General features: G+C 42.2%; 1 protein-coding gene across 2 annotated transcripts in view; it reads right to left on the bottom strand.

The window, feature by feature from the left end:
* Positions 1-15,107, bottom strand: part of LOC8030117 — a 265,725-nt gene that overhangs the window by 92,930 nt on the left and 157,688 nt on the right. For both annotated transcript variants that reach the window (XM_042288815.1, XM_040218935.3), the window contains exon 4: positions 14,566-14,580. In XM_042288815.1, coding sequence (XP_042144749.1) covers positions 14,566-14,580 — 15 coding nt within the window. The remainder of the gene's footprint in view (positions 1-14,565; positions 14,581-15,107) is intronic.

The raw sequence follows: 15,107 nt of genomic DNA, 5'->3' as shown, positions 1-15,107 counted from the left end.
AAAAATAGCGCGAAACGCGTGCGTTTTAAAAATTAGAGGCAAATAAGGGCTCAACATTGGACGGGCCGATTGGAGTTCATAATCCTATTTCACACTGTCGTATTTGTCTTACAAGTACTTCAGTAAATTTCTTCTGTTTCCGCCGCAAACGTAACCCGGTTTTGGCTCGGGAATGTTCCATGTCTTCTCGAACAAGATGAGATCATCGGCGGTTGCGTAAATTTCCCTATAGCCGCGCGGGCACAAATGAAGTCCGCAGATACTTAAGCAATGGAAGGGTCGATTGCTGATGCCGCGTTGATCGTATGACAAATACACACCGGGAACTGGAGAGGAGGCGAAGTTCAACAGCAATCGCACGATCTCATTCGTTACTTTATTAGCGTTTATATCAACTAAGTGTGATACAATATTCAACGGAGCTAAAACTATAGATAGCTTGCACTGACGTCAGACGGTCAGACCTAATAAAGGAAAGAGCGCGTGGGAGTGTAGCTTCCGCTGCATTAATGAGGTGCTTGTGGCCACCAGAAAGAAGGTCAGCCGTGTTCATATTTAGATTTTTTCTGAATACATGCGACGCAAACACGATGCTTCGTTTACAACTAAAAATTATAATAAGAATATATACATGAAAAAAAAAAAGATATTGGGTATAATATTATAAACTGCGGCAGACATCAGAGTATAATTGTAAATTTATAATTTCTGCGCAAATTTCCAAAAATCGACCAATTAATACTAGGTATTCGTGTTAGCTGGCATATTCTACTCAATTTGTGAGCTGATTATTATAATTTGATCACGCATTCCAAAAGAATTTCAGTTGTACCTGTTATTCGTGCCAATCTTCAAAAAGGAGGGGCGGGCGGCTACTTCAGTCTATCTAATTAAACAAAAAGCCCAAAGTGAAGGCAACGTTTCCCCCGCTCAACAAACGCAATCAATAAGATAACGGCCCCAAGTACCATTATCAGACACTTACAACCTTGCGATCCCAACAAAACATCCAAACCGCCTTCGAGAGTGTCCTACAATACATTAATAGAACTTCGCCTTATGACAAATTGCCACCGACGCTCCTCAGACGCCCAAAAGAGTGGAGGGTGTCGCGTTCCTAGCTAATCCCGCCCTCTATTGCAATCTCCTCAATCTCCATCATTCTAAGACGCACCGGCGGCCCGTCCAATCTCGGGAGGCTGTGCGCATCCGCTAATCCCCGCCCGTCCTAATCTCCATCCCAAATCCGGCCGTCCCGGGCCGAAAGACTCGCGCTGATTAGGCCCACGTAATCTGTGGGGATTAGAGGGGCGTCCGACAAACCGTGTCACGGGATATCGGGCTTCAATTTTCGGCGACAGCTGTTGCGTTCCGCTTCCGCTACGAAAGTTTCCGCATGCGTACCACTTCACGCAAGACACGGCTGTTCTTCTGCACGCCAACTTCCGGTCAACTTCCGGTATCAACTTGTTTTCGCCGGCGCGCAGGCGCAGTAGCGGCTTCTTTGTCGCGGAGGGCTTAGCGGAGTAGATCCCGGGGTCTGTTTCGCGTAAGTCGTTGCGTGACGTCACGCTTCTCACGTGACGTGACGATGTCGCGTGGCTTCGTAGAAAATCTGTACGCTAAACTTAGCAGGACATTTCTTAGCTAGATGTAGCAAAAAATAATTCCACGGTGTCACGTGACAGGGTCGTCAAGTGACGCCATGGTTTGGCGTGAGACTGCGAAGCCATGTGACAGTGTGATATCGCGTGACGTCGTGGTTAGTGTGCAGTGTGTGTAGTCTGTGTGCAGCAGTGATCGGCTGTCGCACACAGTTCACTTCCAGGACACAACGAGGGAACGGGAATTTTTTTTAAAAGATCTTGACCCAGCATATGTATGTTGTCCCAACATATGTATGTTGTCCCAGCATACATATGCGGAGATTTGCACGCGTGCGCGCAGGGATAATGAGCGACATCATTAAACTAAAGATTATAGAAGCGGCGAACATATTTTCCACACTTAACCATACGGAAACGGAGTGTAAATGAATATCTAATCTCTGTTTACGTTTGGTTTAATGATAATTTTGCCTAAGTTTGGTACACTCACCAATGCAGCTCAACTAGAGCCTTGTTGGTGAACATAAAATTGCTCGTAGATGTAAAAAAATCGGACGGCACATGAAGACGCTTACTTCTTAGATTGAGGCCAAGACAAGATAAAGCTCTATCATGTAGGCTATGCTGTATGCTGGACAAAATAAAACTCTACTGGTTAGACGATATGGCTTAAAAGGTATCCAACGGGCTTTTGTAACTCGTGAAATTCAAACTAAACAACGCGCCTCGCTTATAGACATTGTGCGAAACGCGATGAAGATGCGATAGCAGAATACGCAGTTACTACGCAGCCCCCGTTCCAACGCAGCGGAAGGGAAGGGGAAGGAGTGGTGCAACGCCATTGGTTACACGCTCTATGACGTCAAACCCACAGCTGCGCCCCATAGCTGACACTCGCTTCAATGGCCTCGCTGCAGTGCGACGAACACCAACACGAGCAAGCAAAGGCCCGTGCGGGGTTCCCGCATTTAAAATACGTCTTTCGTCGAAAAGAAAGCAGGGTATAGACACAAACCGTCGCGCCGGCTACGAGCCAATTTGCAAGTCGCGTCAGTCACGGTTGTCGGAACTCGCTCGAGCGCAATCGGGAGTGAAACAGCTCGCACGCTCTGGCAACCTGTGGACGACGGGAAGGAAAGGCAACTGGATCGAGGGATAGAGAGAAGAGGGGGAAAAAAAGAAAGCAAGAGTTCAAAGATGGGATAGAAGGGAAAGAGGTATACAAAAAAGAGGGAAAGGAAAGCTAAATACAACGAAGATGAGAAAGAAGGAAAAGGGATACAGTTATCGGAAAGATATGGAAAGAATGCAGTGAAAGACGAGAAAAAAACTAAACTAAACTAAAGTCAGTCCGGGAGTCCCGAGCAACCCGGAAGTCCAGGGTGTAGTGTTTTGTTGCCCAAATAGGTTTCTTTTTTGTTTCATTTCATTCGATGTTTCCGGCTTTATATATTGGAAGTGACGCAGAGCCTCCGAGATCGATCAATAAACACGAAACGGCCATCGGAGCTTCGCTGAAAACTGTGTCTCAAAGAAGGCACACGCACAAACTGCAAGATAGAAAGCATTGTTGAATTTGTAAATGTTATTTTTTTTTTTTAAGGGGGGATATTTAAGCGGACTTTTACTCAGCAATAGGGGCTCTCGGTTTCTTTGACAACTCAAAGTAAAATTAAAAATCACACCTTTAAAAAAAATCATCAAGTGACGATAAGTTAATGACGGCATACAATTAAACACACACATACACACATACAAAAACGCACTTTTTCTCGCGTTCTTTTTAAGTTACTACAATATTTCAAGAGCTGAAAGTATTATGAACTTGTTTCCAACCAATGTTTGGCGCTAAGTAAAGCTTACACCTGTAGGAATCGCCAATTCACAAGGATGCCAGAGATTCCATAATAAAAACAAATTACAATGTGTCCAACCAACGTAAGAACGTAGATGTTGGTATAAAAACATAGACACGACTGATATAGATAGTGTGCAAGTTCTGGTGTTTTGATGTTAGACAAAACAGGTAATAAATATTTCTCTCTTTATTGTGCGACAAGTGAATGCAAAACTCAAGATTTTCTCCGAAAATCGAATCCCTATTCAGAAACCTGCAAAAAAAATAGCGTAAGGTAAATTACCCCAGTTCTTGAGAAATGTCTAGACATAGTACAAAAACAAAACAAATATAATCATCAACAAGGTATGCACAATTCAAATATTGCAGAGAATGTCGATAATTTTTTTGGCTCTTGGTTTCATGTATTAGGCGAGGCTACTTTTCCAATGAAAGGTTTCCGGGTTAACGCATAAGCTACGTAGCATTTATTAGCAACATACTGAAAATGCAATAATATTGCAATTCACACAATCAATGGCGTTATACATTTGCCTGCTTTTTAACTATTTTGCTAAGAACGGCGAAAGCAATTTTCGTCGCACATTTATTGCGCTCACTAAAACATATAAACAAAAATATATTGAGAAAACAAAACACACAGTCAGAAAACAAAAGTCGGGGCAGCCTAATTAAAATCGGTCTACTCAAAGGGAGTTGTTCTCTGTGTTCCATAAAATCGAATCGAAATCCACCTGTCGTTTCCAAAGAAGAGAAAAAACTACTAATAAAGAAAACGTTACATAACGAAAGAAGGAATCCGGAAGGAGAAGTGTTCGCCGGTCGCCGGCTTCTTAGGACTTCCGTTCCGATGTTCCCGCGTCCCATGGAATTCCAATTAGGCGGCGTCTGTTTCCTTCGAGCTGCAGTCGGCCGCTCTGACCAATGATCCCAAGGAAGCCGGCATTCGTGCAACGAAGCGTGATTTGTCAAGGAACTGGGCTTCTGGGTAGCACTCAGATACGAGACGGCGGCGAGCGTAAGACGACCGACATTCCACATGCTACTCCCGACACACTAATGGCCATTTGCAAGGAGTCATGCACTAAAAGTACAGGGTGTTTAGAGAAAAAAAAAAAAGAAAACCGTGTCTTTTCCTTACCGCAATAAAAAAAAGAAAAGAAGAAAAGAAGGTACTAATCGTAGTATGCTCAGTGTCCGCTTAAGTGTAGCGCAAGCTATTGAAAATAAATAAATAAAAAAAACGGAGAACTTATTGTTAATTAATTAAACGGTAATAAGCAATTTTATTAAATTTTTAATTTAGGAAATTTCGTCCAACCTAGCACACGGATAAGTGGAGATGAATGTCGAACGCTACAACGCGCCTTGTTTTCTCATTGAACTTTTCTAAAAATTGGTGAAAAGCTCCAAATTAAAAAAGGGGTTAGTTCTGAATATTTGGCACAAGGTCCGTACAGCTAGAGCTTCACCTCGCGGTGACCGAGCGTGCGGCAATGCGTAGTGTATTTTTGGGTTGAGAAAAAAACAACTGTTTTCCTTTTTAATGCGAAAGCATTATTAACTGTCCCACGGAGCGAACCGGCGTTATCAGCTTTTGAAGCCACGCCAAACGGCACCGAAATTCCCCTATCCCATGCAGCGAAGCCTGTAGTCTGCAGCAGCGAATCGATGGATAGACTCTTTCTGGCTGGCGCGCGGCTTAGTTCCAAGGAACGCCACCCCACACCCCACGGCGCTGCGACCCCCGCCGAGAGCAGCAGAAACGGCTGCGGTGCCGAGAGGATCAGAAGAGGCTGCGGCGCGTAGAACGACATTCATGCTTTCGCATTCACAACTCATAAGAAGTGTTTAGGCGTCCTCGGAATTTTCGTTGAGCGCCTTTTATATTCATTCAGCACTTTTGTGCAACTTAAACGCATGCGATAAGAACGTTTCCAGCACAACTGCACTCAATACACTTAGTTTAAGCGTGCTCGTTTTTTTTTCTTCTTTTTCTTTTCAGTGGTATGCTACGAAAGTATATTGCAACAGCAGCCGATAAAGCCATCTGCTGAAGTGTACAGGTAAAGCAGGGCTGGGCAGAGATACTAAAAAAGGAATCCCGGAACACAAAGACTGAAATCCATGTATTTTAAAGCCTAAATACAGATACTGAGATACGTTTGTGTTTTATATAACGGGATATCCCCGAGATACTTCCGAAGAAAGTGTGGAAAAGAAAAACTTGGAATAAAGATAAATATACATACTGAAATGCTTTCTTTTTTCCCGAACGAGGTCATGCTTCCATTCGCTTATAATGACAACGAAAAGAGTGCGAGTGCGCACGTGAACTGGTGGTATAGCTAACTCTCAACCACCTTCTATGCAGAGATCTCCTTTCTTGAAAATATTTTCAAAAAACAGATAGCATGTATACTTATTTGGTTGGGGTACAATGCGCAGGAGTACCCCAACCAAAAGGATGGTCACCCAGATATAGGTACCCGATCTTTTGTCCCGTCGTTCTTGATGATAAGTGCATTGTATTGTGCGTTTGACCGTGTGGTCCTTCGTAAGAGTATATTATGTGGTTTTGAAAATGCTTTCAACAAAGAAGATGTTTGCGTAGAAGGTGGTTGACAATGATGGTATCATGGTTCGACAATTTCGTCCCTTGTGTATGTGTATGGTTTTTGTATTTGCAAATGCTTTCAACAAAGGAGATCTCTGCGTAGAAGGTGGTTGAGAGAGGCTGTGTGGGTATATATAGCGCGTTTGAGAAATAAACTAGTTAAATGAGTTGGAGACACTCTCTTCTTTGTCTGTTCCTCCGACTAAAAGTTTTTTTTCTGCAGCAAAGTCTCAGGTGCGAAACGACATGATATATAATGATGCACTGCATTGCAGACAACGTCATATGAATCGCAAGTATCAAATATGGCAGGATATAGGAACATTCCGATTCTCAAGCAATAGACATGTTTATTTGATAAAAAAAATATTGTAAACTTCGAAAGTAGACTAATAACGCATCAGTGTGAGTAGCTTTTGAAGGAACTTATCATCAAGCTAGTGGAGATTTGATCGCACAGTAGCGAACTGGGGAAAGAGAAAAGCCTATCTAATACCGCCGACGAACACAAAATCGTGTTACTCCGAATAAATACTGCCTTGATGGAAGGGAACTCCTGGAGCATTAACACGTATTCCCTGTAGTTGTAAGGTAGCGAAAAACTTCCGCCCTTACACCGGTCTGTCCTGATCTTGCGAAAGACGAGAAATCACCATCTTCGAAGTCGTAGAAAACGTGGTATGCCCGAAATGAGCCATGTTTCGTCTCATTTTCTGTTTGAAAAACAGTGATTTTCAGTTTTTAGGGTAACTTAAAACGGCGAGGGTGCGTCGCAAACAGTAGGAAAAGGGGAGAGGGGGGTGAAACGATTGACTCAACTAACCATTCTGACTAACTAACCCCCTTTTGAAAGGATGTTATGTGGCAGTTACGAATTCTAAATTCATGGACCCTTCGCATCAGTCAACTTTTGACAACAAATATAGCGAGATACCTATGCCTGGCAAAGTATCGCGATACAACCGATACACTACAAAAGTATTTTACTACTCAGGTACAAATACCTAACATCTCAAATGTATCTCGGTACCGGATACAGCTACTCAGAAATAGCTCTAAAATACAATCGGGATATATTTGTATCGCCCTACTGCCCAGCCCTGGTTCGAAGTATATTCTAATGTACTATTAGTAAAGTCAAAATATACACTTTTAGAGCGTTGCTTGGTATATCTGCCTCCCTCAGTGTCTCCTACATGCCGAGCATTGTAGTATAAAATGAACGAATTAATAGAATTCGTATGAAAAATTTCAATGTCAACAAAAATAAAACAAGAAGTCGTGTCAATAGTAAGAGACTCAAATAATATTATGTCATAATTATCTGGCGCCTGTTCCTGCCTGACAAACGGCGACTGTTGAATGACGTTGGGATCACAAGTTCGTAGTTAACTACACTTTGAAATGTTCAGTTCGAAAGAATAATTATCGCTTTCCGCCTTTTATTGTAAAACCCTTTAAAAATGTTTGACATGGAAATTGCGTTCCCATATATCCAATATGAATCCGCTGGAGTTATCATGCTTTGAAAGCAACGGAGTGGGTACGTTGCAGATCAACTTTTTTTCTGTTTTTTTATAACACGTATTACCACGAAGCTTCACAAGCCTTCCCTTGTGTTGATTGTGCGGAACGACCACTAACCGTAATGAAACTAACAGTACTGAAGAGGCGTTGAGAAGGACGATTCGGATTATAGAAGTAAGTTTCGCAAACCAATACGGCGTAGAGTAAAGGAAAAAAAAGTACAAGTTACGTAACAATCACTTATACATTGATAAGACTATATAGTCATCCTAACCTCAAGAACCGGAGCACAAAAGAGTCGGGCCCCCTGGCGGAGCATGACTAATTTCTTTTTTTATGTGGAGAATTAAGAAATATGGTAGGCGCATTTCAGATTAGAGATATGTTATCTCATCAAGACGACCATATTTAAAAAGCCAAAAGCATCGCTTCTTCTTCCGACAACCAAATCTTGCAAGAACTACTTTGCGCAGCGTATGAACAATGCGCAAAACACAATTTTTTTTTTGTTTGAGGTGAAAACGAGTATAGGTATAACATGTGAAATCTAGACCAGTTTGATCTAGAAACACGAGTACGTGCAATATATATTAATTATCCCGGCTAACCAACGTTAGATTGCGTTCCGATTTACATTAATAGGGAATTTTAGTGCATTGCTCTGATGACGATAACCGATATCCCGCTGACGCCTTTGCCCACGCATCGTATCGTTATCGGAGGTACCGGAACGATCTACTAAAACTATCTCATGTCCTCGACACGGAACGCAACTGCTGCTCCACTCAACGGTTCATTTTCTTTAAATGATATAATGACGATACGGCAATCTACAAACACTGATACGAGTGATACAGCAGGGCAGACATACTGTCACACCCAACAACACCCTTAAATAACAAGTCACACCTGAATCTGGTAGGGTATCTTCATCCAGCCGCTAATGCTAGCCTATGAAACTGCCAAAAATAGGCCGTACGGTAAGATTCGATTTTGAAACAAAGGCAGCTGAGCTTACCTCAAATGACTGTCTCACATGACGTCATCGAAGTCACACTTCCGTTCCTGGCAAGTTCGTGACAACACGCACATCTCCGACACCGTCACATTTGAGCAGTCTTTCTTAGCAAACGATGTCACACTTCGCGAGACATTTTGGAACTTCGGTTAAACGCAGGGTTCATCGTCACAGGCGAAAAAAAAATTCGAAAAAAAAAATCAAATCGGAGCGGTCCGCGAATGAAAGCGGAAATACGCAGCCGGAACGCTAAAAGGGAAAACCGAAACCGAAACTAAACGCCGCTGACATCCGTTGCAGACGACAGTTCGGCTCGCACCAGCGTCGTCCGGCCGTCTTCAACGACGCTCACTTGCGAGGAGTGCGATTCTCAAGACGCGGATCATAAAAAACAAAAACAAACAAAAAAACTCCGCTACAATTCGGAGGAGACCCAACCGCCACGACCGACAGCTCGCAAAGAACTGCGCCGCTGAATGCCGCGAAAAAACGTGAAGGGAAAGAGACACAGCGCAACAAAGAAGCGCGATGGCGATGACGATGGGGAAAGGCGCGAGCCAGCCAGCGAGCGCAGAGCGCCCGGTACTGCGCAGGCGTGTCGCATTGATGTGGTGCACCGGAATTTTCCCCCTCTTCCCGCCTCCTCCTTCCCCTCTTTTTCGTCTTCCCCATTTCCCTCCGCTCAATCACCCCCTTTCCCTACACCCACCTCCTCAAACCTCTATCCACCGCCCACGCTCCCGAATCTGCCCCTCCTCCCTAGATGTTCTCCTTCCCTATTTTTTTTACTCCGCGTTCGCTTCTCTTCCTCATCTTCCCCTTTCTCTCTCCAAAGATTTGCTCCTCTCCTTTGTTAATCTACTCTCACCTTCCTGCCTTGTCGTCTGCTCTCCCAGTTTCTCGAGCGCCTCCGCGCTTCGTTTGCTGGGGGGCAGGCAGACAGAAATTAAATTTCAGTTTCGATTTGATTTGAGCCGCGTCGTGTTTTGAACTTGGGTTTTTGAGATCCGGTACTTGTGCTACAGCGCGGGTCCGGGGTAATTTTCAGCCGAAACCCTTTTCCCTCGTCTGATAAGGGAACGGAGAACAAACTGTTGGAGCAAAATACACGAAGACCGTCACGCGAGGACACTTTAGGGACTTAGAGACGCGCTTGTTATGCTAATCAACGACTAGCCGAACGTTGTTCCGAGTGCATTGAGGTCGTCTTTGTAGGGCTATAGCATCGAGAATGAAGGGTCGGCGTAGCATATAAAAGTTATTGGCGTCGTTTTGCAGAAAACGTACTAAAAATAGACGCTAAGACCAGAGGTGTTTCTTTCAAAGGGAGTTTAAGAATATATATACATACGTTAGAAAGTAAACACATAAGACAGACCTACTTTCGCGAGACAGTTTGTGCGTAATTGTACCCGTTGATTTGTTTTTAACACAGAGGCCATATTGTTACACATGGCTTCCTGTTGATCTAGTCAAATTTAAAGTATGCCCTACGCCTCATTTCCTTTTTCTTAATTTGCATAAAAGTTGGACGGCAAAATGTCCATAAATATTTCCCACAATCAACAATTTACGATGTGTCTTTATAAATAAGACATCAATACGTACACAGACGCATTAAGAGACTCCCTATAACGTCATCATACTGGTTATAGGCAGTTAACGTGTTAGGAACATCTCCGCTACAGTAATCAAATTATCGTGACAGGCTAAAAATTGCACTTCTTGTTTCAATGGGAGGCCACAGAAACCATTACCATTAAAACTACAGGAACACGAAGTAATATAGTGATTTGATATAATTCCCCACAGAATTATCTCTTGCTAGATAAAAGTACCTGTTCGCACTGTTATACCTACACCACAAACAACTTTCATTTTTACACTGTATTCTCTATGTAATTGCGTGCCCTCGGTCTAATTATTTTACTCAGTAAAAAAAAAACAATCGGGGTGTGCGTTTCAAGATCTTAACCACACTATAAAAATGTAAACTAGCCATTGACGCTTTGCGCGGATGCCCAATATTAAAGTGCAGTTGGGAGATGTGGCAGCAAAGGGATCACTGCTAGAAAGGCACAATTATTAAATTTACTTTTGTAATATTCTGTAGGGCCTATTCTTCGCAATGATTGAACGTCAATATGCCACTCATTAAATAAAAAAGGCAATTTAACCAGGCTAGTGAGCTACTTTTAATAAAAACAGCTCACGGAATTTCCACAACTACCTTCGTCATGGGATGATCTGGCTTTTAAGCTGCCGAACAAACTTTCAGTAGACAAACGGCCTCCTAAAAAATTAAAGAACAATGTGATTGCTTCATGAGCAATGTAGTGTCGTTCTATTACTGTTGAGAGTAAAAATAAGGTCACATATTAATGTGATGACATATATCGAGCATCGATGTTGTTAAATAAAATTATCTGTTCATGATAAGTTTTGAGTGTGGGTTAATGACTCAACGAAGCCGACTGTAACCGGGACCAGTTTACGCAAATCAAGAATTCCAGAAGGCCTTTCAGACAAAAATACGTTAAACAGAGGACAACCTTTCTACTGGTAATTGCTATAATAACTGGAGAAAAAAGAACCAAAAGAACATCGGTGAAGTTATAAACGGAGAAGTACAGAGAATTTTCTAAAATAAGAAAGAGCGAAAAAAAAAAAAGACACTGCGAAAAAAGGAAATTTCTGTTCGTCGATAACGACTACACCAAACTCACCTTATGTAAGAAAAGCTGTGCCAAGAGTTTACCAAACAGAACAGGTGTCACAAAACCTACATTCTGCAAGATCTAGCGAAGCGTTAATATGACTTCGAAGTACTGCGTCTGATTTCTTTATCAAGTGCGACAGGAACTAGCTCCTACTTTCGTTAAAGTCGTACAAACACACGCACACACAAACACACATACGCACAAATATATATAATATATATGTATAAATATACACATAAGAATTTCTTCTCTACAGCGAGAGATAATCCGCTCCAAATTAGACCAACACCTCTTGAGCTGATAAAAAAAAGTAATTATGAAGCGGCAAAAGATTAAAGTGCCACTTCAGTTAGTTCTCCAAAGCGTAATCCCCCTAAAAGTGTCTTCTTCGCTAAAAAGAAATATAAAAATAAAAGTTGACTTATCGAAAACGACAAAGCAGCTCGCCTGTGAACCGAAAACTCAAATACCGGTCGGTCGCAGCCGTCTTCAAATGAAACGGGACACTGAACAATCTGACGCACGGAAACACAAACCAAAAAAGGAAAACGAGAAAAAATGTCACTAAGACAAGCAGGAGGACACGAAGTCAAACGGGGTGGACAAAAAGAAAAGAAAAAAAGAAAAGAGTAGCGACAATAGTGTCGCATAATAAACCCGTCAGGGGAGCTGCTGTGCACCGCGGAGGGCCTAAGGACAGCGCCACCCGCCAAAAAGACAAATAGAAAAAATAATAAAACCTTGTATTTACGCTATTCGCGGCTTCCACGAGTTTTCAGGAGACTTGGTTTCCATGGTAACGGAAATCTAGCTCTACTTTGTGCATCCGTCGATTTCTTGTTTTTTTTTTTTTTCTTCTGTTTCATTGTGTAAGAACACGCGTTTGCACTTTGAATGCAAGCCAACTTGCACGTGAATTGAGGATACGTACAGCATAGTAATTAGGGTATGGTACCAAAGATTAGGCAGTTGCACGCGGGTTCGTACAGCATGTCCCCACAAAATAGTCATGGGAAAATAGTAAGGTAAACGAACTAAAAAAAAAAAGATTTCTCAGTTTTAGTTAAAACAAGTTAAATGCAGTCATAGGAACAAAACCGGAAAGCGACCGGGGTGAACGAGAGCTCCGAGCCATTTAAATATGGCTCCAACATCCGCACCCCCTGGTATTTAGTATTTGTAGTCGCACGTGTTTCTTTATATCGATTAATTTATATATTAACGCCTTGAAGGCCCTACTGCAGAGAAAACAAATAACCGCGCAGTTAAAAGAGGAACACGAAAAAAAAAATCTTCGGCGAGATAAAAGGACAACAGCGACAAAGGACATGTACTTTGTTCGAGCCTTTGAACCTTCGTGACAAATGTGGAGACATAAAACTGTTTTCTCAAAATTACAGTTGTGCAATTCGCTGATCATTTTATGCAGCTGTAGTAAGAAAATATGCATACGACTACATTAAAAGTTTACAGCTCATAGTAAAAAAGCTCTCCAATATTTCGAAAAGTTGCGAAAATTCAGTATTTTACAATATTTAAACAATTAAAACAAAAATATTTTTCTTGAATGCTGCACGTTTAAACTCATTTTCTCAGGTTCAGTTTAAAGCCAGTAACATGTAGAAGATATGTGCCAAATTAAATGTTAATCCTATCTTTCGTTACTGAAAATAGGTACATGAAAAACTAGAACGCAGCCTAAAATGTGGTACCCAGTTGCAAAAAAACAAAAAAACAAAAAAAAGCATAAAAATATTATTCAGCAGAAAAGGCAACAGCAAGTTAATCGCAAGGGTAGAACCATTCAATACGTAACATTTTACAATAAAATGTGGGGTATTTTTTTTTCTGTACAAAACTAAAACCAAGATGACCTGTTTAAACTACCTTAAAGGGGCCCTGCAATGGCTTTTTACTGGTTTTTAATTTGCACTGCACCTGAGCGCACTAAACGTAGTAACTTAGTGAAACTTTGTTTCTCCAATTTCGCTTTATTTTAAAAGTTATAAGGAAATTAAAATTACAAAAACAAGCGAAAAATAACCTCTTTCATGATGTCCTTGGTTGCTTGAGTGCCCTTGAACTAGAGGAGGGGTAGTGAGCTCAGCGAGCGGTCACGGCTGCCGCACTCCGTGTCGACAGCTCGAGAGGGCGCCACTAAAGCATGTTCTGGATAGGCTGTATGAAGCGGGCAGCCAGGGCGGCTCTCATTGCATTTTCTGCGCGATTAAACACTAATTCGGCATGACACTTTATTGGCCACAAACAACAGCAAACACGGTGGAATGATCAGAGGCCGGATTCTCAAAGCGAACTTACGACGAAAAAAGTTCGCACGACAAATCTGAGAAAAAATCTGTATTCTCGAAACGAAATTGTCGTAACTTTTACGCAGGTAACGACAGAATCCTACGACAGCTCCGAAGCTGTCTTACGCACTTTCTACGATCAAATCAACATGGCCGACAGTGTCGGTCAGTTACTTTGTCGCGACGACCAACGGACATTAATTTTTCTACGTGCTCTTCTCGCGCGTCCCGACTTCAAGCAGCAAGAAAAAAGGAAAATGTACTTGAAATCGACCAGGACGAACGTCCTGGTCGATGAACAGGATGAACAAAAACTACTTTTATAAGTAATTGAAACGGTTCGCGCCACTTATATTTTGTATTTCGACTTCAAAGAAGCTTTTCGTGGCTCTGACCAGTAGTAAGCCCAGGACCAAATACCTCACATTTCGCGCGCTTTCGGTACCGTCGGTGGAGGAGGTTTCCGCGTCGTCCGGTTAAAATATGACGCATTGATATTAGTTACTCTCTCCGTGCCCGTTGGCTTGCCCGAACCTTAAGAGACCTGGAAACCGCAAAAAAGGTAGACGCTTAAATATGATTGCAGGGTCCCTTTAAAGTGACGAGAGGCTTACTTCTGAAGTGACTGACATGATAAGAAAAGCATGGCGTCCCAGAACGCGCCCTCGTGCTGGGACGAGACGCCAAAGAGGAATCCAAGGTATGAACCTCGCGCTGGAAGCGGGACAACGAAAAATTCCTCCCATTCCTTCTCATCTTGTTTGTGACCATAGATGTTAGTTTACTTTGAATCAACTTCGCATCCCAACAGCGGAATAAACTTCCAAGTGAAAGCCTGCTCGGTCCCATCATTAAACTGTCTGATGGCGAAATAAAGCAGAACCCACGGATGAAGAATGTTTGGCTTACCTTTTCCTTTGTTATCTGAAAAGAGAAAAGAAATAAAAAGACAATTATATTACACAATATCCTTTCGACAAGCTGTAACGGGCATGACAACATACTATCGTAAACCCAAGTGCGCGCGCACAACTGAGATGTATTGTAATCGACAAATTAGAAGACGACGGGAATTACTTCCTACGTTGCAAAGAAATAGCAGTTACTCTTAGAGGTAACTAAGCTACAGTTTCAGTTACGTCAGGTGAAATGAAAGTACGTTATAATCTCACGTTTTTTTACGAGTGAGTCCAGCTACATTTACAGATATAGATAACGTGAAACGAAGTTAAGTTTTTTGTAGGCTGCAACTATTTCGATGCATGAGGATAGTGACTGGTGACCAATGTTTGGTGATTGAAGAGCAACGCGGAAAGGTGTTGCTCCAATTCCGTTTTGGTTCAATATCAGCTGCTGTTGAGAGAACTTGAGGCATCGCAACACGAATTCGTATAGACGTAAAACGTATACACGAATTCTATTTTCGTCTATACGTTTGTAAAGACAACGAA

This window comes from Ixodes scapularis, unplaced genomic scaffold (genome assembly GCF_016920785.2).
Source record: "Ixodes scapularis isolate PalLabHiFi unplaced genomic scaffold, ASM1692078v2 PGA_scaffold11__112_contigs__length_91849675, whole genome shotgun sequence".
Classification (NCBI taxonomy): domain Eukaryota; kingdom Metazoa; phylum Arthropoda; class Arachnida; order Ixodida; family Ixodidae; genus Ixodes; species Ixodes scapularis.
Note: the sequence above shows the minus strand (reverse complement) of the source record. Positions and strands in the feature narration are given on the sequence as shown.